At 50.2% G+C, this 27,083-nt stretch overlaps 1 protein-coding gene across 6 annotated transcripts in view; it reads left to right on the top strand.

Annotated features, from left to right (window-relative positions):
- LRFN5 (leucine rich repeat and fibronectin type III domain containing 5) overlaps positions 1 to 20,895 on the top strand; it is a 109,818-nt gene extending 88,923 nt beyond the window's left edge. For 4 of the 6 annotated variants that reach the window (XM_090034447.1, XM_090034448.1, XM_090034449.1 and 1 more), the window contains exons 2-3: positions 7,660 to 9,067; positions 9,877 to 20,449. In XM_090034447.1, the coding sequence (XP_089890573.1) occupies positions 7,680 to 9,067; positions 9,877 to 10,819 (2,331 nt within the window). In that variant the 5' untranslated portion in view covers positions 7,660 to 7,679 and the 3' untranslated portion in view covers positions 10,820 to 20,449. The other 2 variants (XM_090034451.1, XR_016440398.1) reach the window with 2 other exon arrangements.
- The last annotated feature ends 6,188 nt before the right edge of the window (positions 20,896 to 27,083 follow it).

Genomic DNA, 27,083 nt, shown 5'->3' with positions numbered 1-27,083 from the left:
CCGGCGCTGTTCTGCTCGTCTCTGGATCCCGAGGCCCCGATCCGGTCGGCGCTCTCAGAGCCTGCCTCGCACGCCCCGGAGCGCGGCCGTTGCCGCTTTCCAAAACACGGCGAAGAGAGGCAGGAGAGGTGGTTGCAGTGCTGGTAGTGATGCCACCACCCATCTTTTTTATAATGGCCTAGTGGTTACAGCACAGGCTCGAGGGGCCTGGGTCGTAGGTCTTGCTCGGGGTGAAGGGGCTCCAAGCTGCATCTCCCAGCTGCCAGGCTGCGGACACGGTGCTGCACGAGCATCCTCCCTCTGCCCTGCCTATCTACCCAGTGCCGCGGGCAGGAAGAGACAGCAAGGGAGGGAGCCGGGGGCACAAGTGAGTCGGTCTCAGTTCTTTCAAAGGGGGATGTGGGTGCTTTGTCACAGGAGAGGCCCTGTACTCGGAGGCACTTTCCTGATGGCCTGGGTCCATCCGGCACCGCGGCTCTGGAGAGGGTTGGGGGTCAGCTGCACCCCATCTCACAGCTGCCTGCTGCCCAGACCCCAGCCATCCAGAAAGAGGACAGCCAAGCCCAAAATGAACCAATGTGTCTGCAGCAGAAGGTGATGCCCAAGCCATGCTTTAACTGTTTGGGCTGTCAAAAGATGTCTGCTTTGAGGCAGTTTGTAGAAGCGGGACATCAGCTGCCCTGGCGTCCGTCGGGCAGGTTGCCTCTGGTAGGTAATTAGGGTGTTTGCAATGAACCCTGATGTGAAACTCTGTGCATGACACTTCTGTCGTGTCTGGGATGGTCTGGGCAGGGGGTTGGAGTCGGTGACCTTTGGAGGTCCCATCCGACCCTGCTTCTCTATCTCCACAGTCCGAGTCGAAACAGGACAAAACAGGAGCATCACAGCCCTGCACACACGTCGTCCTTCCAGCTGCATTGCCGCTCCTCTGTCGCCAGGCCATCCGCGAGAGCACGCGGCCTGGCAGGTTTGTCCTGGGATCGACTGGCCGGGAACTTGAATGAGCTGCGAGTAGCTTAGAGAGGCGTGCAGCATCGTCCTGGGAAAAAGGGCTTGCGCGTTGCATCTCGCACGCTTCACCCGCGCTTCGCCGGGACCATGGCCGGTCGGTGCCTGGTAGGAATCCAGGGCAGGACGCTTTCTCCCTGGAGAAGTGAGACCTATGAGTATACACCGACGTCCCAGCCAGCAAAGCTGTTACACGGGCGCTAATGTGCGGCTGCTAAAGTCTTCCTTGCCGGATATTTTTAGCATTTACACTACACAACAGCCTTATTTAGCTTCACCCGTTGACTGCTGTTCTTGGCCCGTGAGGATGAGAGCAATGTCCCCAGGGCACCTCGGAGAGTTTGTCTTTCTCTCTCTACCAAGGGAGGGCATAATCTGGGCTTGTGTTGATTCTCGTGTCCCACGCACCTGCATTCACGAAGACCTTGAAATCGTAACTTCTCCTAAGGACTAGAGAGGCAGGAAAGGCAGTCAGTAGCTTTCTGACATGACCTCTGTGCTGATAGATTACGTGCGAGTCAGACACAATGCTAACAGCTGGTCCCCGAGAGCGAGCAGTTTGCCGCGCCTCCTCCTCGCTGCGTGCCTTGTTCTGTGTAGCGTCTTCCACGTACGGGGACTCCAGTTCAAGGAGAATTGTCTTGTAATTAATGCCTGTCTCCAGCATCCCATTGATACCGTATGTTGTGATTCACAATCTGAAAATGTTTGAAATGTCTCAACGCAAAGACAGATCAGGTGCTGTTGCATCAAGTACTGTAAAATGGAGTTGTTCTGACAAAAGGCAAGGGAAGGAGGCAGTTGTTTCTCTGGGAAGTATCCGACGTTTCATTCCCCTGCCCGCTGGATTAATTCCAGATAGTAATTTCAGTTTCATTATCTCTTCATATGACCTCAATCTGTTCTTAGGGCCGGTGAATAGTCATTTATTTTATAGCAGGCTGTTTATCAGGGGGCCTTTGATCTGCGCAGAAATGGAGGCCCAGCCTAACCTCAGGGGTGTCGAGGCCTCCGCGCCGCCTTGTCAGCAGGTGAAGACTCTATTTTAGCAAATGCCAATCTGGCTTTTCCAGTAACTGTATTTATTTTTAAAGATGTCCTTCGGTTTTATTTATTTTATGGGCCAAACTAAGTCGGGAAGTTGAAAGAAGCCGAATTCCTGGAACACATTTGGGGTGAATTCAAGCAACTCTACACCTACATCCCGGGGGCTCAGCCATGACCTCGAGGGACCTTGTTGTGGCCTGCAGGTGACATGAGTCTTGTCTCACCATACAGCACAGCGGGGCGCTTGCGAGCTGCTTGGGCAGAGGATCCGAGGGCTGAATGTAGGCTGAGGAGTTTGGGCGGTGAGAGGCAGGGCCAAGCAGGGAGGGGTGGAAAGTGGCATTTTGCGGTACTGTGGTTGCTTTACATCTTCCTTCCAGTGTTCAAGGGAGGTGCTTGCTTCAAAGTGAGGCGTCACTCGAGGGCCTGGACGTACTGATGTTCTGCCATGCAGTGGGAATCCCCTTCCCCGAGTTGGAGGATATACCTACAGGGCTGTCCTCTCCATTTTTGCTCAACCTTTGACCAGGGAATCTGAATTCTGGCCTTCCCCAGCTTTGGAGCTCACTACTTTTCCACCTAAATGTGCTTTTGACATGGAGTGGGTTGGGTTTTTTGTTCTGAGAGGGTTGCTGTGTAGTAGATATAAATGTTGCATGAACTTGGGTGATGACAGGGACTGGCCCACTCTCATCTGCTAACTCTTGGAAACTCTTCCACCCACCTAATTAAAGGCAGCCTTGTGACAGTTGTTTCTCTTTGCCAGCTTCTCACCCGGAGGGCTGTTTTACTAAGTGCAGCAAATGTAGCTCTGGTTCAGTTTCTATTGTACAGATGGAGGGGCTCAAAGTACTGTCAGCTTGGGGCTAGTATAAAAAAAAAATAATAATAATGAACACATCCTCTTGATTGGAATAGCAAACACCGGTTGCAGCATGTCAGACTGGGGAGTCTCACTCTTGGTGCTGTTGACTCTTAATCAATGCAAACAATGTGTCTCCACCCTTTTGAGAAGAAAGTGCCCTTTTCTAGAGCTGAAAGCAAATGGCTAGGCTTGGCTCAGATCATGGCTTGTTTTCTAAGCGGACTTGTGCCGTGGCAATGGTGCTGTGTGTGCAATGCCTTTGTGACAGACACCGCACCGAGGGGGTGGATCAGAAGTGAGGAGGGGAGAAGCTGTCTGGACACATCAGAGGTAGCTTCTGGCTCATTTTGGGGGGCTGAGGGTCTGGGCTGAACCTTGGCTATCCTGCCAGGTCACCTGCCCCAGTCATTTCCACTGTATTTTGGGACACCTCCCTTTCTTTGCCTTTTGTTATAGCATTTCTGGTAGAAAATGGGCTGTCTCATTTCAGCTGGTGGAAAAAAATGCTGCTTCTTGTCCTGCAGTCAAGAAGCATGGCCTTTCCCCACCCTGCCCTTCTGTCCCGCACTGTGGTAGGACCTCGGCTCAGACACAGCTCCCAGCAGAATAGAGCAGGAGGTTGTGCCTTCGAGTCCCATCCAGGTTTTGCCATGACTGTTAATTAAAATATTGTGTATTATTCATCAGTGGTAAATGCCAGCAATTCCTTGCAAGATGCACAGGGTTTAAAACACACATGAGTAATGACTTAAAGGCAGGGGCTCAGTCAAAGCATCGGTTGCTTCTATATTACAACCAGTGTGATCCTCCTTAAAACCCTTGGTGTGGCTCTTCCAGACCAATCTGCAGATGTGGAAGGAAAAAGATGCAGCCTTCATCAGTCTGGAGTGCGAGCCCCAGGATGGCAGCCCCAGAGCTGGAGAGGTCCTATGTCCTCCAGCGCGATCCCTTTGGCTCCGGCCAGGAGCAGGCAGGCCCCATGGGCCGGAGTCACGCCTAGCCCACTCCAGTCCTAATAGTGTTTCTCCCTTATTTGTACTGCGGCAGTGCCCAAAATGGGGAGCTAGACTGAAAACAGCATTGCCTCAATACGCTGCTGCAGCCACTTACCTCCACCTCCCCATCAGCACGTGACCTGTGCACCCCAGGTCCCCAAGTGCTTCATGTTTCCGGGGACCTGCCGTCCCCTCATTATTTGCAGCTCCTCTCGTGGTGGCCTCACCTCACTGGTTTCACCATCCCGCATGTCGGTGATCAGGTGTGCTGTGGGCACACCGGCTGGACTGTCGGGAAGCAGGTAGCTTCTTAATGAAGGCAGACACGATGCAGCTAGTCAGCTTGCAGAGAAGCACTTGGGTTTGGATTAGCTGGTAAAATTACCCTTTTCTGGGCCACAGCTCTTAGGCCCAGGAGTCACTGATTAAGGCAGGTGTGGACACGATTACATGACAAGTGGCGTAGCCAGGGGCAGCATGCACACGTGTTCTAATGTCTGTTTCTGCGCAACATGTGGCTCAATGGGCAATAAACGCTGATGCCCCATCAACGAGGCAAAATGAACAGGCTCAGACAAACAGCATCACAAAATAAGCTTCTAGGTCACGGGTAAAAGAAAGCTTATTTTCTTGTACTTCACCACTCTCTGTTCAGCCTCTGTAGTTTTCACTGCTTTGATTCCATTTTCAGTTGTAAAATCTTCCCAACATATATCGCGGCCATAAAAGGCATGCAACCTAATTCTCAAAACTCTTTTAAACGTCACCCTTGAATTTTGCTTACTGGTGGAATTAATGCCAAAATTATTCTCAACAGAAGCGCAAAAGGTTTTATCCTAAAATTTTACAGTTGCTGACAAGAACAATCTGCCTCCCCTGAGTTCAAGGCTAGCAGAAAAGGGAACTAATTTAATCGGTGCATTTATAGTCCATGAATGGGCAGTTCTCTTCGATGGAGCCCTGTACAAATTGGTGCAACATTGGATTCTACAGGGAGCAGATTATGCTCTCAGCTGGTTGTGAAAAATAAATTTGTGTTTTATATCCTTTCTCACTTGTCAGATAAATACTGATTCTCTTGAGCATATGTTATGGGAGCACCAGAGGCCGAAGATTGATGCAATGATGAGGGACCATTTTCTTGTCCCTGGGTGACGTGTTTGTGTGTATTTAGAAAGGCATCCTGCCTGCAAAGAATGTGCTAGAGGGAAAACCTCTGCGCTTACGTGGAAGTGTAAATATTATCTCGTTAAGGAGGGAAAAGACAACAGTTCTGTTGACTCAAAACCCTCAACTTCAACAAAATAAACAGCGTGCTCCATGTAATAACTCTCCTGCGGGAACATATTTTCTCACGGGTTTCAGCCCCTATTTGAGATTATCCTCTGTACTGACAAGTGTGGACCGCGTCCTATTCAAATACTGATTAAAAACTTTTCTCTTTCTTTTCGGAGAGACTCGCTGGCCTGACTCAGAGGCCAGGAACAACTCCAGCTCCCATGAGCTTCCACTGCAGTTGTGGGTGCGCAGTGGGTCTGAAGAATGGTATTTAGAGGGTTGATATTTGCACTGATTTCTGTTGCAACTTATCGAGTGCTGTGACATTTTGCTGCCCAGTTTTGGAATGGACTGGCAGACAGCAACACCGGTTATTTTTCTGAGGCCAGCGCTTTCCTCATGTTATAGCATTTTCCAGTTATGAAACTCCATGTGTCTTCATGGACATTAAATGTACACCCTTGTGCTAGTGTATTGCTCTGAGTGGATAACGTGGCTGCGTATTTCTGGTCCATCCATATGGACCATTTCTGGTCCATGTTTGGCAGTCTTCATGCACTTAGGCCCATGTAGGATTACCGCTCAAGCGGGCAGACATGCCTTGGAGAGAAACGTAAGTGTTAAAGGATTGGGCAACGGCCCTTCCATCTCACTCACTCCTAGAACAAGAGATGCATCCACCTAGCATCTTTACTGGGTTTGTCCACATGAGACACTTTACTACACAGTAGACTAATTTACTGCACAGTAAAGCATCACCAAGTAACCATGTTATTAAACTACTGCGCAGTAAATTACTTGACTTTGCAGTTAGCTAGTACCTGTACTGAACTAACTGCACAGTATCTACTGCATGGCAGGGCTTGTGTAGACACTGACTGGGAGCAAATTTGCTACCAGTCAGCTGCACCAGCAGGTCCTAGTGCTACTTAGTTCCCAGCTTCCCCCTGGTCCTAGTGCTGCTCAGTTCACAGCTTCCCCCAGAAGCCAATCAGTGTGGGGACTGGGCCCTTCTCTGCCCTCCCACCTCCGCCCTGTCCCTGCACTCCCTCTCCCGGCCCCCCAACTCCCATCCCCATAGGATCAGGCAGCTGAGCGGTGCTGGAACTGGGGAGCTACCAGTGGGGCAGCTAGCAGTGAGCACTAGCCAGGCCACTCCCATTGGGAGCAAATCTGCTCCCAAGAGGGAGCACACGTAGACGTGCCCTGGGTAAAATTATTGCACAGTATATTTTCTGTGCAGTAAACCTACTTCAAATTAATAGCACATGTAGATGTTGCACCCAGTGTCTGCTCACTAGTATGAGGCTGCTGCTGCAGAGATGCAACCTTCACCTCCAGCGCTCCATGTGTAGGGGTGGGCGCCATGATGCTGTTGGAGTTCCTGGGGGGTCACTGCTAGCTGAGTTAACCTGCTTGGGCAGGCGTTGTTCTTCTTCTGCACACACACTGTGGGGGGTCTCCTCTCCACCAGCCTGTAAGACAAGGCCAAGGCTGTAATAGGCCCATCCAGGGTGCAGCGCTGCTAACCGTGGAGTCAGGGAAAAGGGTGATCACTTTCCACCATTCATTTGCATAGCCAAAAACATTGTGTTGATACAAATTTAAATAAGAAGTATTTAATTCTATCTGATTTTGAGGTGAACTCAAGTGAGCTGATTCTGGAGATGACAGAGAGAGTGTAAGTGTCCAAGGGAAATGCACACTCACCTATCAGCTTATCATCGATTGCAAGGCAGGAGCTGCTCAGGGAAGCCCATTTGCTGGACTTGTTTCCATCCTCAGTGGATAAGTACAGAGCAGTATCACAAATCCATGTCATGTGTAACGGTGTCAAAAGGGCATATTTGAGACAGGACAAAATATATATTTGCTAGGGGACCCGGCCTTCATCTGCTTTTTGATACTGAACTATAGAGTCCCCACACTGATTGGCTTCTGGGGGAAGTTGTGAACTGAGTAAATTGGAAGCTTATCTTGCTGGGATCCTATGACCCCAGCTGACTTCCTGCCCTTTGGGCAGGGGGCTGGACTTGATGATCTCCCGAGGTCCCTTCCAGTCCAGTCCAGTCCAGCCCTAATGTCTATGAAATGCCACCGTTAAGAGAATCCATGGCTAATGTATTTCCATAGCTCTTCTAATGCATTCAGATAACAATTAAGAGTGACTAATCTGACCATCTCCTGTTGGCCTCATCTTTTGAACTGGGATAATACTGGGAAATCTCAGATGAGGCCTCACTGTGCTAGGCGCTGCACATCCACAGTTTACGAGATGAGGCCCATCCACAGGGTTTACCACTGAATGAGATGGGAAGGGAACCCACGTCATCCTAGTGCCAGGCCTGTGCCTTAACCCCAGCACGAATCTGCCTTTCCTTGCTGTCCCGCTGCATGTGTGCTGCTCTGCGTCGGGTCATGCCTCTGCATGGAGATCATAACCATGTGCTGTTTGTTCTCTTGCAGGCTCTTAAACCTGATCTACAATGGAAAAACTGCTTTTGTATCTGCTGTTCATTGGCGTAGCAGTGAGAGCCCAGATCTGCCCAAAGCGCTGTGTCTGTCAAATCTTGTCTCCGAATCTCGCAACCCTTTGTGCCAAGAAAGGGCTTTTATTTGTCCCACCAAACATCGACAGAAGGACTGTGGAGCTGCGGCTGGCAGACAATTTTGTTACAAATATCAAAAGGAAAGATTTTGCCAATATGACCAGCCTTGTGGACCTGACACTGTCCAGGAATACAATAAGTTTTATTACACCCCATGCGTTTGCTGATTTGCGCAATTTGCGGGCTTTGCATTTGAACAGCAACCGATTGACTAAGATCACCAATGACATGTTTAGTGGGCTTTCCAATCTGCACCACTTGATACTGAACAACAACCAGCTGACTTTGATTTCTTCCACAGCATTTGATGATGTTTTGGCCCTGGAGGAACTGGATTTGTCCTATAACAACCTGGAAACCATCCCTTGGGATGCTGTGGAGAAGATGGTTAGCTTGCACACGCTCAGCCTGGACCATAATATGATCGACCACATTCCTAAGGGGACTTTCTCCCATCTCCACAAGATGACCAGGTTAGATGTCACGTCGAACAAACTGCAGAAGCTGCCGCCTGATCCTCTCTTTCAGAGAGCTCAGGTATTAGCAACCTCAGGAATTATCAGCCCCTCGACTTTTGCGTTGAGCTTTGGTGGGAACCCTTTGCATTGCAACTGTGAGCTCCTGTGGCTGCGGCGTCTTTCCAGAGAAGACGACCTAGAGACGTGCGCCTCTCCCCCGCTGCTCTCCGGTCGGTACTTCTGGTCGATCCCAGAGGAGGAGTTCCTGTGCGAGCCCCCTCTCATCACCAGGCACACGCACGAGCTGAGAGTGCTCGAGGGTCAAAGGGCCACCCTGCGATGCAAGGCCCGGGGAGATCCAGAGCCAGCAATTCACTGGATTTCACCGGAGGGCAAACTGATTTCAAATGCAACAAGGTCGCTGGTGTATGACAACGGCACGCTTGACATATTGATAACCACGGTCAAGGATACAGGTTCCTTCACCTGCATAGCTTCCAACCCAGCAGGAGAAGCCACGCAAACGGTGGATCTGCACATCATCAAACTCCCTCATTTGCTAAACAGTACAAACCACATTCACGAGCCTGACCCCGGCTCCTCGGATATCTCGACTTCCACCAAGTCGGGCTCCAACGCGAGCAGCAATAACGGGGATACTAAAAGCAGCCAGGACAAGAAAGTGGTGGTGGCGGAAGCTACGTCGTCCACTGCCCTGCTGAAATTTAATTTTCAAAGAAATATACCTGGAATACGTATGTTCCAGATCCAGTACAATGGCACTTACGATGACTCACTTGTTTACAGGTAAGACAGATCCATCTGCATCTATATCTGCACTTAGTGCTCCATCAAGCCGTCGCTTATTGATTTATTAATGTACTGTTTCATTTCAGTCCGTTTTGCGGTGTGGTTACAACACCATTTAGGCTGATCAGAGCACTGCCCTCCAAAGCATATGGTGCCAGCCTTGTGAAAGACTAATGCAATTTTCACTAACAAATGGGGAAATTACTGTGAATAGCGTTATTTTTAGATAATCCAAACCGACCCTTAATCCTCTCAGGTAATCTGATTAGCAGGAGGATTGTAGAGTTAGATGAGTTAAATGGATTTTAACACCTTCTGTTTTCAAAAGTGGGGGAGAAAGATGTCCACAAATGCGTTCCTGCTCAGGCCCTGCAGTGCTATCCTCAGCGTTTCTCCCAGTCTGTGGGTACAGTGCGTGCAGAGGTGTTATGTGTGCTAAGTGGATTTGTTTTTAAGATGGCTAATGCAACCTTTCCAAACCAATTTGTCACCAGTGATTTCTCCTTTTTTTTTCTCTTCCCTGCCCCACCCTCCCCCCCATGATGGCTGCAAGTCAGAGCTCCCCTCCACCCTGTGGGGCAATTAGCTGTGCCAGCCTTTTACTAATGGGTCTAGTAAGTCAAGGCACAAACTATCCGTGGCCATTTCAGTTGGGTGAAAGTGCCTTTAGTATGCCCTGACACAACACATTGTGGCGAAGGGTGTCAGACTCGGATGGCAGTCCCACAGCTGGCGACTTCAGAGCATGGGGATGGGAGATGATTGCGGTTGTCGTGTTGGCTAACACCCGTTCCCTTGTCTCTCAGAATGATACCTCCCACGAGCAAAACCTTCCTGGTCAACAACCTGGCCGCTGGGACTGTCTACGACCTGTGTGTCTTGGCAATCTACGACGACGGCATCACCTCCCTCACTGCCACCAGGGTCGTCGGGTGCATACAGTTCACCACGGAGCAGGATTATGTGCGGTGCCACTTCATGCAGTCCCAGTTCCTGGGAGGCACCATGATCATCATTATCGGTGGGATTATCGTGGCCTCGGTGCTGGTTTTCATCATCATCCTAATGATCCGTTATAAAGTGTGTAATAACAACGGGCAGCACAAGGTGACCAACGTCAACAATGTATATTCCCAGACCAACGGGGCTCAGATTCAAGGCTGCAGCGGGGCTATGCCCCATTCCATGTCCAAACAGGTCGTCGGGCACGAGGAGGGCGTCCAGTGCTGCAAAGTCCCGAACGACAACGTGACTCAGTCGTCAGACACGTGCTCGAGCCAGGACTCCACTACCACTACCTCTGCTTTGCCTCACACGTGGACTTCCAGCACTTCTGCCTCCCAAAAGCAGAAGAGAAAGCCAGGGCCAAAGCCAAGCAATGAGCCACAGAGCGAAGCTGTCACGAATATCGAGTCCCAGAACACTAACAGAAATAACTCCACTGCACTGCAGTTAGCTAGCCGTCCCCCCGACGCCGTCAAAGGGGCCCCCATGTACAAAAGAGCACAATCAAAGCCAAGTAAGTTTCTCACTTTGCCAGCTGAAACATCCCGAGCAAAGCGCAGGTACTCTCTGAATGGAGAATTAATGGAATACCATTGTTATGTTAACTCCCAGAACACAGGTGGATTATGGTCTAAAAGGAGCTTGTCTATGAATGGGATGCTAATTCAGTCAGACAAGTCTGACGTGGATAGTGGAAAAGCAACTTTCTCGAGTTCTGAGTGGATATTGGAAAGCACTGTGTGACCTGCTGCTTTTTTCTTTTTTTTTTTTTAATTTATTTATTTTAATGAGAAACAAAACACCAAACATTGTGTGAGAACTCGCTCTCCTGGGAAACTGGGATTTGGAATTCCACTCTTGTCTCGATGATGTATGGCTTGTTCATGCAGGGTTTCGTATAAGCCACCCAGTGCACACAGGTTTTAAGTTGAATTTAATTTAATTTAAAATAACATAACGACCGAAGGCAACATTCAAAGATTTAAAAAAAATTTTTAAAAAAATGATTAAGGGAGAAAAGCGTGAGACAGCACCAGTGCCTTCCCCTACTCTAGGACTGGCTTCCTGGTTCTGCAGTCGCAGAAAACAAACGAGAGTTTTCACAGAAAAACAAACAAACAAGCAAACAAAAAAAGCCTTTTATAAAGGAAATGCTGTTTCCTCACACTAGCAAAAGACCACTTATGGATCAGTCAGTAAAATGATATTTTTTAAACTAATCAGACTGTATATTTCTTTTCAGTGACCATGGTGTTGCCTTTGTTTTTAGGCAAATGCTGTACAGGAACAACAACTCTGTGTTGTTATGTTGTGTAAAATAAAATATTCGATGAGTCTATCCAGCCAGTGTTAACGTAAATCACCCTGCTCAGTCACGCTCCCGGTGGAGGTGCCTCACGGTGGGACAGCAGTGGCTCCGTGGAGGAGTTGGCCCAGACGGAGAGGGGCAGGGGACAGCATCCTCCCTGCTTGGAAACCCCAGCCGGTGCGGGTGGATGTTTTGGGTGAAGCATCAAGGCTGGACTCGGTGCTAGCGGGTGGGCTGGCCCCATAACGCCCGGCGACCACGTCGGCTGTAGTTGGCCCCCAAACACGCACCTCTGCCTATGCAGGGTGCAGGCATGCAGTGCGCAGGGCAGCAGAGCACCAGGCCACGCGAGGTCTCGCCTTACGTGGGTCTCCAGAGGTGCCAGCTTGTGGGATAAATGAGGGGGAAGAGCCCAGGTCCCAGAGCAGCAGCCCCCGTCCTTGTAAATCCACACCGATGGCAACGGGGCTGCAGACCGGAGCTCCACGTCGGCAGGGAGAACTATAGAGAAAAAGACCAGGCGAGCTTTTGGGTAGAAGGAAGCATATGCCAAAGCGAGCTGGGCCCTCTCGTTACAGCCGCCTCCACTCGGCAGCGCAGCTTGCGGCCGTGGTGCTATTTCCCCGGCTCCTGGGTCAGACAGAAAAGGACAGGGCTTTTTCCAGGGTGCGGCACACTTGGGGGTCTTTGCTAACTGCAGGCTCGCAGGCAGGTGCCCTACAAATGAGAAATGCTGGATTTGTCCCATTTCCCCTCTTAGTACCTGCCTGGTGTTCAGGTTAGATGCGAGTGCAGAGTGAGCATTAGCAGCAGCTGAAAAGAGAGCCTCTTCCCTCCCCTGATGAGCCAAATCTCTGACATTGCAGGGCAGGAATGCAGGGCATGTAATCTTTGTGCAAATACTCATAATCCTCTCCCTGCCCAGCCTGGTGCTATTTCTGCAACTTCTCATAGTGTTTGGAGATTTTGTCCGGTACCTGGGTACAGCCAAAGGGGCCAGTCCTTGCTGGGGACTAACCTGTTATTAGACTGTCGTGCCTTGTTGTTTAAACCCTCTTGTAAATGATGAAGGTAGAAATGAATAGAGAAGGGCAGCAAATGCGAATGGACTCATACGTGATGATCAAGTAATTTCAGGGATGGTATAAATGTGTAAATGTGTGGCAACGGGTGTCTGACAACTGAAACATTTTTATTTTTAATTTGACCAAAACACATGTGGTTTCTCTTGCCCTGATTTTTCAAACCATCTGTACTTCACCTGATCTCAGCTCATTTGGACTCCAGGTCTAAAACAGAGATAATGTAATGGAGTGACATTTGTAGAAAGCTATGGAATCGCCACTAAGTAGTTTTAGCATCATTTTTGTTCTGTAAGGTCATTAAGTTTGCAGGAGTTTTTCCTTTTACTTAGCTTTATTTGTATTTTAAAGGATTTGGGAAATTCAGTAAAAGAGGTTTTGATCCCTGGTTAAAAAAAAAAAAGTTATTTTATCTCTTAGTACTTGAAGCCAAATAAATCCCACTGCTCTGTTGTAAGAGATCCCAGTTCTTGATCACTGAAGCCTCTTGTCAGGCTGATCATGCAGACAAGCCTCCCTTTGCTGTCTCTGGGAGTTACATTTATGAAGGCGCTGCAGGTTTGGGCTAAGAAACCATTTACATGGCATCAGAAGACTTCAGTTGCAACCTGTCCTAGATTTATTGTTGTCCTTGGCTGCATTCTCAATTTGAGTTGGGAGGGGGAAAAAAGCCTTTTAAAGAATCAGATATGCTTCATGTGAATAAAGAAACAAAAACTCATACTGAAAATTACAATATCCAGGTCCTGATGGAAGAGTTGACACACTTTGATTTTCCCTGTATGTTTACGCTCCTACTGAAGGAGATACATGCATATGCATTGGCTTTTATACATGATAAACCATACCAATGCATGTACACTGCTTCTAGTAGTCTTAAAAAAGGGGCCTTGTCAGACATGAGTAAGTAAAAGTACCATGTGTTGAATGATGAACTAAAACTTCAGGAGCCAGTATATTGACTCTGCTCCTAGGTAAGAAGGGAGCTTTAAAGGATTTTTTTTTTTCCTGCGGAGATGTTTGTTTTAATCGTGTGTGGTTTAAAAATAACAAATGGCAATGCTTTATATGTTGTCTGCAACTGGAAGTAATGTGTGTCTAACGTTTTGGTGAATGTGCTAAAATATTAATAGCTTCTTCATTTTTTATTTATTTATTTATTTATTTTTACTCTAAGGAATTAGTTCTCTAAACACTAAAGCTAAAAATTCCATCAGCGACGCATTTATATAAGCAGCTTAAGGGGACCATATGTCACTGTGTCTGATTTAATTCGGTGATAATATTATAGGAGTAGTGAGCTGGGATATAGGAGAAAGTTCTTCGAATGGAGCTTTCTCCCTTCATCAGACCTGTACATACCTGCACAGGGAAGGAAACAGATGTCATCGCACTGCTGCAAGTAGGACATTTCAGTGTATACTGATCTGATTCATCCAAAGCATGAAATACCCTGGGAAGAGGAGGCTGTTATTCTTGTTCTCCAAAGCCAATGGTGCCAATGGTTTGGGCCTGAGTTATGTAGGAGAGGGTCAGAAGAGCAAAATGTGCCCATGCATTGTGCTTTGTGAAATCCTGGAGATCTTCCACACCCTTCCAGAGAGGAGGCACAGGGTTAGCAAGGTCAAGGGCCCATGCCGCTAAAGAAGTCAGCTCAATGCTTGGGCCGTGTTCAGTCCTAAGAGAACAAGGAGGATGTAATGTTGCGGTGGCTGTCCCCTTGGATGTCCCCTCAGCACAGGGGTCCACTGTCCCCGGGGAAATCACATAAGGGATTTATCTTAGCAGCTGCTCAGCAGAGGAGCTTCGACGTGAAATCAGATGAAACACCTTCAGACGACAAACCTGGTTCCAGCCGCGCAGCGCGAATGTGGATGTGAGACAGGGTCTCCTCTGATCCTCACCGGCATCTTCAACCGGCGTTTCGGATTACACTGATATAGATGTAGAAAGATAGATAGATCTAGATCTATCTGTATGTAGATAGATATATATAGATATAGATCTATAGGTCTATCTATATATAGACAGATATAGATCTAGATCAATCTATAAATGTATAGATTGATCTAGATCTATAGATATCTATCTGTATATAGGGATATAGCTATAGTTATCTATATAAACAGATAAATATAGAGAGAGGTATGGCTATCTAGATATATCTGTATAGCTATAGATATAACTATATCTTCTGGCACCTGTTTCCTGTCACTGCTCTTCCTAATCTTTCCTACTGAACTTCACTGTTCAGCTAAAGGAAAACACACAGGTTTTGGTATAAATCATGTTTTGGATTGAGAAACAGGGTGGTGGTATTCGAAGTGTGTGTTTCCTGTGTGAGTTGTTCTGTGTGCTTTCCTTGTTACCTTCCGGGCATGTTCTTTATGATGAGTATATCAGGCAGCTCAGTTCTAGGTGCAAACATGACTTTACTTGTGCCAGTGGGCTTTTATTTGCTCAAAAATTCTCTCTGTCTTATGCACCTCTGCCGACCTGCAAGGATAGAATAATAATGGGAAAACAAAATCCCATCTCAAGGCTTCTCTTGGGCAGGTGGAGGCCAGCCTTTCCAAACTCCATCTCCTGTTCTGCTGTGTAGGATACTGCTAAACCTGCACCCACCAAGGAAACAGCTGGCTGAACTTGCAGGGGCATAGTTATTTAGCTGGAAGAGCAGAGGGTCGATGCTCCTGGGTGTGCCCCTGTCCGGATGCCCAGCAGAAGATTTGGCCTTTCCTGGGTTCCCGTGGATCTGCTGTTGCTGTGTCGGCCGTCTTGCTGTGAAGGATTCGGCTGTCTGAGGCTGGGTTGCCAGCTTTGCCAGCTGCACGCCTGCGAGATCCCGGCTGCAGGTTGGAAGCTCCTGCTGCTGCGTCCAGGTGCATCCCGTGCATGGTCCTCACTGTCAGGCAGATGTACAATTTTGCTATCACAGTCCATTTGCCTTGTCCAAGAACAACCCTGTACTTGCCTGCCGTGCTGCTGGAAGAGGTTACTCTGTGTGAGCTTATCAACACCAGCCATGTTGGAATATACCCATGGTTCCTATCAACTCATCCAGGATATAACAGCATGTCTTGTACGACCCGAGCGTGGATACTGGCAAAACTACAAGTGTGTTTATCCAGAGCACATCCTGTATTGCACTCCCTGTCACTGCCACTTGATGGGCAAGAGCCGTGCATCTCCCTGCAAGGGGAGCGGAGCTGCTCTGAACTTCTCTGCTCAGACAGAGCCCCTGCTGCCAAGCCTTCGGCCTTGGACCACGTGGTGTGATTGGACTCTTACCTGTGACCTCTGCCCGGAGGAGCAGTCTGTGGGGACCGCTTGGCAGAGACAGAGCTGCGTCTAGGAGGCCTGGTGCCGAAGACAGGCACATGATGCTTTGCAGAGTTAGGAGAAGTCTTAGCTCTGCTGCCAATAAATGCACGGTCTTCATTCACAGTGAAACAGCCACTGGCCAGTGTTTCTCATGCCCGTACTTTGCATCAGCAATGACCACCCGGAAGCCCACGTGCACCATTGCACGCCACCCTCGCAGCTAGCAGAAGTCACGGTGAGCCAGCACAGCTGAGGGGTTGACTAGCCGCCTCCCGTTCACACTTCCCTTTGCTGTTTCAGGACTTTTCCAGCTGTATTTGCTCCCTGCAAAGGCCCTGGCAGTCCTACCGCTCACTCCCCTGCCTGTTTCACCAACAAGGCTGGCGACAATAGCGACTGCATTCCCCATGCAGAGAAGGGAGAAGCTGAGGGCTGTTTCTAGCTTATTCATGCTACAAGCAGCAGAAGGGGAGTTTGCACACTGGGCTGTTTCATAACATATTGTTATTGCTTGTCATTATTCATCACTACTTCTCTTTGCCTCTTCTGTTTTAAAAGAAAGCATGGGTGTTGGAAGGTGCTGCTCAGCAGAAGTAAAACAGTCCTTGCTGGAAGTTTTACTGGCCCAGCTATACAATTTGTTCTTCTCTTACTGTGCTGGTCAGGAAATACAGGGGCTTTTCCTCTTGTGTTAAAAATGTACTTACCCTGGGTGACTTGGTAAGCAGCATTTATTACATGTGGCCTGACTGCAGGTAGGTCAGGTTTTGTTTTGCTTTGTTCTTAATTAAAAAAGCATTTACACACATGCAGATGCTCACATGCCTACACACACACAAACCAACACACACACACACATACATTAGAAAAGTCCTGTTAACTAAAACCATCTCTCCAGCATTTTCCATTTGCAAACAGATGTCCACATGCCTCCTAGGTCACTGCTGGTTGTGAGAAATGCATTGTATAGGCTGAAACCTTAGCTACAAAACCTTTCAATGACTAAGGTGTCCCCACGTGCTGTCTCTTTTATTAGCTGCAGGTCACGTCGTCTTCTGTTTTCCTGTATTCAAATAAATGCATGTGCTTTCTTTTCATAGCTATGTTGCACTTTGTTGTATATCACAGAATTTTCTGTGAAAGTCGTGCCCACGTACGTGGGCAAACCTTCCCTTGATGTTTGAGCTAACAGCGGCTATAACCTCACGCTGGTTTGTGAAAGTAAGAAACAATGCATCACACCACTCTTCACCTAAGCAATCGCTGGATTTGGCCCCTTTCATGTCCCAGGTCACAGCCCTTGTTTGCAGTTCCCTTGCAGTGATGGTACGTGCCTTAGGTAAGTCATCTTCCCCACCGCAGGCTTGACATTCCCCTGCTTTGAAGTGACAACATATCGATTATTTCTCTCACCCTTCCTGTAGAGTCCTTTTCTCTTGATTCCTGTTCTAGCCTTTCACAATGGAAGTAGCCCTCTAGATCCTGCGGAAGCAACAAATCACACTTGGCAATGTGCGCCGCCTCCTGTCCTCGCTTCGTTTTCTGAAGCCAATCAAACGGGAACGGCACCTAAGAGCAGCGGTGATGTTCTTCCTCTCTCTGTGCAGAGGCTGTGAGCTCAAATTATTTGTGTTGTGTACTGACACAAGTCAGTGCTGCATTCTCGCTTTTACAGTCACAGTGCAGTTGCGATCTCTCTTGCTTTTTGTACAGCACTAGATGGGAGGAAGTTGGGATATGTGCAGTGTTTAGGATCAGACCTAGATAGATAGACAGACAGACCAATCGATCTATCTTTCTAGGCCTATATATATGTGTGTGTGTGTGTGTGTGTGTATAGATATATATATAGGCTTATATACATGCATATTTACACATAGATATATGCATACTTATATATATATGCGCGCACACACACACACACACACATACATACATCTATATATATGTATGTATGTACGTATGTATGTATGTCTATATATATATGCCTGATCTACCTATCTATCTATTGATAGATATGGTTATATTTGCCTATTCAAATAAATCACTCTTAGAATCACCCTGCCCGATTTAGTTACAGGGATTAAAAAGAGTAAAAAAGCCCAAGGCTGAATCAATGCCGTCTTTGTAGGTTAGTCTAAGCTGTGCAGATTAAACCAATTAAGCAAGTGAACAGACATTCACTTTTGATTCAGAAATGCAGCCACATGCCCGCAGTGGCCAAAGCCAGAAGCTGGGGGGGGCGCTAAAGTATGCCTCCCCACATGACTGGAGCGGGCAGTTTGGGCCAAGGCTATCCTGTCCACCGGGAGGGTGGGGGGGTTTTGCAGGAGATGTGCAATGCATCCTGGGATGCTGGGGGACTACAAGTTCACTTGAATCTGGAAGGGATCTGGGACAGGTTAAATCAATTATTAAACTTTGAAATTAGTTAAGTTTGATACTACATTCAGGTTTATCTTAAACCAGTTTGAGCCATTTTGCAAGCAGTTCATGTGTACTGAACTTCTGCCGTTTTACAGATTTAAACCGGTTTCCAATCACTTATACCAACTTATGTGTAATTCCCGTCCCTAGTCAAGAGGTTTTTCAATGCAACCAGCCAGCTCCATGAGTCACATGAGCAGGATGATGTTATGAAGAGGGAAAACTTATCTTTCCAGGAGGCTAAGAGCCAATACGTGGCTAATTCATTACAGCACAAGTACTGAATAAAGAGTAATTGTGCGAGGACAAGCACTGTCCATCTGTATGGATCTAAGCAAATGAAACCTGCTATTTGCGTTTCACTGAGACAGGCTGCATTTCACGAGGTGATCTTTAAGCACTCTCTTTCCTTTTGTGCTTTAGAAGTGGGCTAGATTGTTTCTTGATAATGCCAGCAGTGGAGATCAAGATAACATGGCTAACCACGAACTCAGCTCATCTTGCTTTCACGCTATCAGCTTTCTGTAGAAGTGCCACTTAATTTCTGTCCTGATTTCCATTCCCTTGCCATCAGATATGTAGAATCATATTGCATGCATGAGCAGACAGGAGCGACAGCAGGGTTTTGCAGGCACCACCGTCCATGACGGAGGACGGGAGCGGGGGAGATTTGTTTGCTTGGTTGGCTTGTTGTTCCCTACAGATATGACACTCTCCCCCACTTTCTGGCCTTTCTAGCTCTTCGGGGCAGGGCCCATGTTTTCTGGACGTGCGTGCTCAGTGCCTGTTGCAGCAGCAAGGGCATTTTATAAAACACCCTGCCCAGATGCTCTCGTGAGAGCTCCCTCCCCACGTGGCAAAGACTCATCCAGCTGCATGGCCCTGTTCCTGCAAGCCTTGAAGTTTAACCCAAGCTCAGACAGCGTGAGGACCACAGGCACTTGTCTGTCCCTCTCACCAGGTTGCTGCATCCTGCCTGGCGGGGAGCCCTTCCCTTTGGGCTGTGCCTGAAGAACCACTTCCTGTAAGGTCCCAGGCAGGTGGTCTCACACGTGCTGCACTGCAAGGCCGATGGGTGAGACAGGGTAGGTAGGGCTGGATGATGCCCATGCAGCCAGCTTGGGCTTGTTCCAGCCCCTCCGTATCTAGAGAGGGCAGCGTTCAGGCCTACTCCAAGAAACCCCACTCCACAAGCAAAGATAGTCAGCTTGCAGGGAGCAACATCCAGGATGCAGTTGGGGAGCAGGACACAGTCAGCAGCGTCCCTGCAGCCTCCTCAGTGCTGCGCAGCCGGCACATGTCATGGGAGAGACCATGCTGGTTGGCCTCAAGGCAGCTTAGTGCCACAGAAACGTCCTGTTTCAGGGGCTCTGCACATTTGTGGCTTCCTTGGAAAACCTGGGACAGCTGGTCCTTGTATCCAGGAGGGTGCTAGAAGAAGATGCTAGTGAGGAAACCCTGGTCCCCTCCTGCTGTGCTACGTGGTCCAGGAGCAACACAACTGCAGGCTCCTCCTGGGAGCACAGAGGGGTCTGTCATGGGGCAGGAATAACCTGGGGGAAGAAGCAGTCTCTCCCTGGGCACCCTGCAAGCCCCTGAGAAACCTCAGCAAGACAATAACATGGTCTGGCTCACTCAGGAATTGAGTGAACCCCAAAAATGGGGCTCCTTTGCCACTGCCCTTTTGGTACAAGGGGCGTGGGTTGCACCCCCCGCAGAGCCCACAGGACCGGGGGCGGCTCCGGCGCAGGACCTGCGAGCAGCAGCGCGGTGCTGAAGCAATGCGCGGTAGCCCCGTCGTGTCGCAGCAGTGGGTGCCTCGTCCCACAGCCTCCAGGGCCGGGCTGGACCCGGAGGGGTCCGCGTGGTCCAGTCGTTCGTGCAGGGGACCGTGCAGCGAGCGTGCTACTCCGTGCATCATCTCCTCATCGTTATTCGCTGTGCAGCATTGACATCTATGTTTGTCAGCACCAGCCTTTTAACCTCTGGCCTCGCTTCCGACGAACAAGCTCTTTCCTTTCCACTTTACTGTACAATGTCAGGGATTTCCCACCTCCTCCTCTGTCCCCAAAACTGTACTTCAAGGGCACGGGGTTTGTCGGGTCGGTGTGCTACGCGGTTGGGACTGGACCTGCTGGGAAGCAGAGGGGTTCTCTCATAGGCCCGTGTGTGCAATGTCTGTGATTCAATGAAGAGCTGAAGCGTACGTCTGATGTCCTTACCTTCTTTGTTTTGTCTCTGAACAGAAGCTGCAGTTCATCAGACGACCGCGTGCCCTCCACCACCTCCGGAAAGCGTTGCCACTGATGTTTTAACGCGACCAAAATCCATACGGTTCCAACTCACCGAAGATTAACTGGTTGAACCAGTGCTCGGCCCAGCAGAAACTTTCACCTGACATCTACAGCCTAAACCAAGAAGCCACGCAGGTTGGCTGCATCACATAAACATTTATCCCTCTTATGGACTCCCCTTCCCCTGACTTCCACGTCCGTTCTAAATATCTTTTCTGGCCTTCGAGATTTTTATAAAATAACAATGAGGCGGGGAAAACAAAAACAAAAAAAGTGTGGTGGCAACAGCTTCAGTATTAATTCATGTTACATGTTGCCAGTGATGAGTTCACGGACTGTAAACACGGTAACTTATATCACCCTCAAATAAATGTTTTACTATGATGGTGTTGGCATGTTGATTGGCCAAGGAGGGGCGTTGGGGTGGTCATCGCTGAATGCCAGGCGCACCGATCTCCAGGTACGCTGCCAACCTGTCATTAATCAGAGCATCCCATCCGCATCCTGGAAGGGGCAAGTCTCACCTCTGCATCTTTGCTCTGACCTTGCATGGCACGTCTTAGACGGGCTTGGGTTAACGACAGCATGTGTAAAGTGTCTAGTATTTAGTTAGTCTCCAGGGGTGCGTGTCTACTTTGTCTTCTGGTGTTAGGGCAGAGAGGAGAGCGTCCAGGGTTCGGACCTAAGAAGGTTTTCTTGTGCAGCCAAGAAAAATAATCCTGATATACAGTGTTTATACCCGTCTCGCTGCCGTAGCATCACTTCCACAGAGGAATGGGCAAATTATTCCCTCACCCTGTGGACAGTGCTTAGTTGTTTCAACAAGCTGGTCTTACCCTCGTGATAACCCCCAGGATACCAGAGAAAAGCACTTGGCACAACACTAGCACAGGTGCCAATGTTAATGCCTTTGACTTCACAAATGTTTTGCGAGATCCCTGCTGGGGTGGGCTCTCGGGTCCCCTCTCGTCCAGGCAGAGGTACCTCTGGCAAGAGGGAGCAAGACCATGTGCAATGGTGCAAGGGTGTCTCACCCACTGGAAATGCAAGTGTATGATGGTGTGGCGTTCCCAGTGTGGTCAGTGCGCAGACAGCGCGGGGGGCTCACATACGATGCTGGGCAGGAGAGCTGGGACAAGGGCTCCCGCCGCCGCAGCACACACCTTTAACTGCAGTGGCTGTTGTACCCCTTGCTGAGGGCAAACACGGACCCTTCCCCATAATGTTTTATTTCCCACTAGGAGCAGGGCCAGAGGATGTGCTCTCCTTCATCTTCCAGAAGCCCAAACAGTTTTACCAGCCCCTCAAGGACAGCTCATGCCGGTCGCCCTGTCGGGCTTCTGCTTAACCGTGCAGAGCTAATGTTTATCCCATGGGGTAGGATTTGTATTATGGCATTACCTGGAAACCAGGCTCAAGTCCCATCGTGCATGGAGCTGTACAAATACACAGGAAGTAATGGTTTGGATATGCCAGCTTAATGAGCTGCGTTTGGGACAGCGAGGACAAATAGCTTGTGAAACTTAGACATCGAGAGGCATTCGGATAAGCAAACTGCAGCTGTAGCTTGACTCAGCACCAGCCCTAGCTCCTTCAGTCCTGTATAATCCTGTGCCTTCAACAAGCCCCCTGGGCCTGAACTTTACCTTGCGTCTAACCGTGGCATTCATCATCCATCCTGCTACTGCCCGGCGGAGGCATGCCGGGAGGCAGTAAAGGAGGAGCTGAATACAGACTGCTTGCCAATAAAAGCATTTTGTTCAGACAAAGCACAAACTGATGCCCTGCCTCAGCCCATCGCTTACTGCAAATCCTGCTGGTGCCGCTGCCGGAGCGAGAAAAAAGACGCTGTTCCTCCAGAGAAACTGGTGGCATCTTGAATGTATCCTGCAAGACACACATTACTAAATAGGATGGGAAACTCTTAAGATGCAATTTGTAAGGAAAGAAGGAGATTTAGGGTTTCCCTTTGACTGTCAATGTCAACTTTCAAAACTACGAAGCTGCTGGATGCCCTCTTGGACCCAAACGCTGCCTCCCAAGTCTCCATTCATAGGCCACCTCAGCTCTCAGGATTTCATGTCACATTAATACCATGTTGCTCCCCTTGTTCAGTGGCTCCAATTTCAAGCCTTTGTGCACAGAGCAGAACTGCTGCTCCCTTGCTGATTCCTTCTCACATCCTTTTAATTAATTGTGAAGGTAGGTTTCACCTGTCAGCTCGGTATTTGTTAGAAAGCCAGCGTTCACCGTGGCAGCCCTTGCTGGCATGGTGAATTGGGCTTTCCAAGGAGAGGACTGACAGGCTCTTCAGAGGAGACTGCGCCACCTACTAATGGTCATTAGCAGTCCTTGGTGGCCTGGCAATGGCGGGTGGCTGTATGTAGAACAGGTTCACCAGCCCTCGGACGACACCGTCACAGGACTGGGATTGAGGAGCGTGCCCATGTCTCATCGCCTCTGACAGCACCGTGCAGGTGCATCCCTGTCGTGTATAAGCACCGGTACGAGGAAACTTCACAAAACTGCTTCGTTTGCAGCAGTGAAGGACTCAGCAGAGGCCCGAAGGGGCTTAGTGGAGCTCCCTGCGTTCAGAGGGACTTCCACCAGCCTCACCCCTACCCACGCCCCCGTTGCAGCCCTTGGGGAACGGGCCGCTGACCCCACGCCCCGCCTCCCCGCGGCTGTCCCCTGCACAGGACCCAGGGGGAGATTTGCTCCAAGCAGGAGCGCAATGAAAGACGAGCAGGGCAGGTCTTATCCCTGGGTGATATTTTTTGCTTCAGACCCTGACCAAAGTGGTCCCTCGACGTGCTGCCGGCTCTGTGACCGGGTGGAGCGTGACGGGGGTCTGAGCAGCGCTGGTCGTATGTATCTGGATTAACCTAGTCTCCTGTGAACCTGCAGTTTTTGGGATGGTTGTTTTCCACCAGAAGTTCTGGAGGAACGGATCCTTTCCCCCCAGAAGAAACAACCGTCTCTGGCCCTGGGTAGGATGACACCCCAGCATAAGCAATAGCCCAGGGGCTGGGGCACCCCACTGGGGTGTAGGAGACCTGGGATCCAATCTTAATGGGGCAGCAGACTTGACCCTGGGTCCCGGGAGCAAGTGCTGCAAGCAGCAGTCTGTCGGCCCTCCGGGCAGGAGTGTCCTTCCCGCTTTGCAGGAAGGTTTTGGTTTCATCAGCAAGCAGAGCGGGGAAGTCGTTCGGACATCGCAGGAGCTTGCAGAGGGCAGGGGAAGGATCTCCCGCTGGCCAGCTGCACAATCAGTGGATCCTGCATGGCCAGGGCAGCCCGCCTGCGCCCTCCAGCCCGGTGAAGGTCAGTGCAGGCACCTTGGGTTGCAAAGGCTGCCGCTTGCCGGTCTTCTGCCTCTGTCGTTCCCGTGTGAAGGGGACACACGGGTAAGTAGTTACTCCCGTGCTAAAGCTAGCACTGCCTTGGGCACGGCAGCGTGTGGGCCACGTGCACTGCCGGGCGCCGGATGAACCCAGAGCAAGCAGGCGGTGACCAGAGCAAGGGCGAGTGTGCCCACGCCGGCGGGGAGCCATGTACACCAGGATGGATGCCGGTCTCGTAGGTGGACCCCAGTGCAAAGCAGGGGAGTGAGGATGCGTTGGGCAAAGAGGCCTGGTCCCTGGGTGCGAGGGGTCAGGGAAAGGGGAGAATGGGCCGGGGGTGCTGAGGGCAAGCAGGATGTGTCCAACCTCCCCCGGCCCTAAGCAGCAATTGGCCTTGGGGGTGGGAGGTGGGGAGGGGCGAGGCGAGGGTTGTTTTCAGGTGTCGCTGGCTACGGGTGGACCTCAGGGCTGGGAAAGGGGGTGCAGAGGGTGAGCTCCCCCTCATATAGAGCAACGCACACATTCGTCTCCTAGTTTATTTTTAGCTGAAGCGTTACTAATTGGGGGGGGCAGGGCTGGATTGCTCAATTTAAAATGTGACTTCATTACAATTAGTTAAACCTCCTACTTTACAGCTGCTCCGTGCAGAACAAAGGATGCTTGTTTGGTGGGACATCTCTGACCATTAAAAAGAAGAGGGGGCCATTAACACCTGTGGAGTGAAGAGATTAGCAAGGATCAGGTGGATGACAATGCGTCATGAAGTCAAGTGACTCATCCAGCGCTGCCTGACTAGAAAAGCTGCAGCCACTGCCAGGCACTTGGTTTTAAACTTTGGGTGGGCCAAGAATCAAAGGGGTGTTCATGCATGCACTCACAAGTGTGTGTGCTGACACAAGTGTCTGTGTAAGAGTGGCATGAAAATCCCTTCTAGGCATTTAGGGAGAAAGCTCCATTCCTGCAACCATGCACAAGGATATCTGCCCCCGTCGGAGGGCTTCCCCCCCCAGCAACACGTGCTTCCAGTAACCTGTGCCCGGACAGCCAGGGAGCACGGCTGCGTGTGTAAAGTCTCACCCCCATGGGCTGGGCTGGACCATCAGTGCCCGTCTCTGCCCTATTCATGGGGTCATTAATGACTCCTTCCCCTGCAGCACACTGCCAGGGGAAGCCATGCTTGGGGTGGCAGGGCTGTCCGTGGCCCCGGGTCCAGCAGGAAAGCCTTCCAGCAGCTCTCACCCTTGGGTAGCCCCTGCACCGCAGCCCTGCCGGAGCCTGCAGCAGCGCTGGGTGCTTCGTTCGACGGCTACAAATTGATTTAAGTGATCGCTTTTGTCTTCTTCAGTGGCCGTGAATTATTAATGACCTACTCATGAATATATTTTGCATGGCAACGAAGCGGAGCTGCCTGCCTGCGTGGAGACTCCCCGGTGAGAGAGCCAGCGCGGGTGTAGGGCACCCGGGGGGAGCGGGGACTGCTGCTGCCACCGCCTCCGGGCCTGCACAGTGGGGATAGCGTCGCGATAGCGTTCGACCGGTGTCTCAGCCTCTCCCGGGAGAGGTGACCTTACCACCGGTGCCAGGCCTGCTGCCCGCTGGCATTGCTCCTCCTCCTGTGGCATTTCTCCATTTGTTGTCGACTCAAGTCTCTTTGTTTCACCGACTCTGCATGCCCAACTGCAGCAGCTTGCACATGAAAAGGACAGTGCTGAACACATTGCGGGTTTGGCACATGTGGCTGTGGGGCTACATCCCAGACATGATAGGGATGCAACCAACAGCGGCTCAATGAACAGTTTCGGCTTTGTCTGGAAACCAAAAAGCTTGTATGGGGCAGGAACTCTTTTTCAGAGGTTTCTCCACAGCCTGAGAGACTTTTCTATGGATATGCTGCCAAACATCTCTTTCTTTCAGGTCAGCTCCATGTACAATGCTGGCTTTTGTAGCATGGGGCCAGTTAATGACTGCAAACCCAGCCCTCGTGCTGCACCCTGCACCGCCTGTCGTGTGGATGCATGGAGCTCGGACGACGTGTCCCTCGCGATGCTTCACCCTACCTCTACTGGGTCTCTATTGTTTAACATCTTTATTGTGTAGGAGTGGCCAAAGGCTCTTCACAATGATGCTGGAGGGGGTTTCCTTTCCCTCAATTGTTTGAAAGTGTTTACTTCACAAGACACGAGACCACCTTGCCCAGACAGCTGCAAATGCCAACAGACAAAATACATTGCCCTGAGATATTGCTTTCTGCTCTCCATCCCCATGGAGGATGCTGGCTGCACCCAGGAACAATCATCCTGCCCTGGAGCAGGGGAGTGAAGTGATAACCTGCAGAGCCTCCCGGCCCTGCCTTCCTATAAGCCTCTGGCGCTGATCAGGTGCAGCCTGTGGCCAGGTTTGCATTCACCCATCTCCTGAAACACCGTCCCTTTGCTCCCAGGTCCGAAGCCATACTGCACCGACGGGCTGCACAGCCCCAGGCTCAGCATCCGAGGGCCTTGCAGGACGGCAGCAGCCCCCAGCTCTCGTGGGCTGGACGCATCTCTCGTGGATACGGCGAGAGCTTCTCCCGCTCCCTGCGAGCCAGGAGAGTCCTGCGCGGTCCTGGGTGTGGGTCAACCCTAGCCCTCTTCCAGCGGGAGCAGGCTGCTGCGCCTTGCAATTGAAACAAGGTATATTATAAAAACAGAAACAAATACCTGCATAAAATAATAAAGGATAAATCAATTCCCCATGCGAGACCCAAGCAGGAAGGGCTTATGGCACTTGTGGAAGACCTTGAGGGTCTGGCAGCATCACGGGGAAGAGAGCTCCAGAGCTGAGAAGCCACGGCTGAGAACAGTCTCTCACGTGTTTTTGATGAATGAACTTGGCCCATCAATGGTGGCTGCTCTCTGCTGACCTTCAGGATCACGGTGAGGTATTAGGGCTGTCGGGTTCAGCATTCGCACCATGCACAGTGTCCAGAAAACTTTGCAATATCAATCCCTTGCTTTCCCACTGCTTGCACACCGTGCACACAAACGCTTTCCAGGTCTCAACTGCTAGATGCCCCAGTGGATCCAGGTGCTCCATTTAATAAAACCCATAATGCAAATCAGCTGCATGATGGGGCCGGGCTGCCGGTGGTCCTGGAGACCTCCACAACAGGCGATCCTTCTGCATGAGCTGGTGAAGTGCCTGAGAGTGGACACCAGCCTCTCCCAATAGGCTTCCCCAGGGACAGCG

Source organism: Crocodylus siamensis, chromosome 2 (genome assembly GCF_052110815.1).
Source record: "Crocodylus siamensis isolate JL-2025a chromosome 2, ASM5211081v1, whole genome shotgun sequence".
Lineage (NCBI taxonomy): Eukaryota > Metazoa > Chordata > Crocodylia > Crocodylidae > Crocodylus > Crocodylus siamensis.
This window is presented reverse-complemented; position numbering and strand designations above follow the sequence as displayed.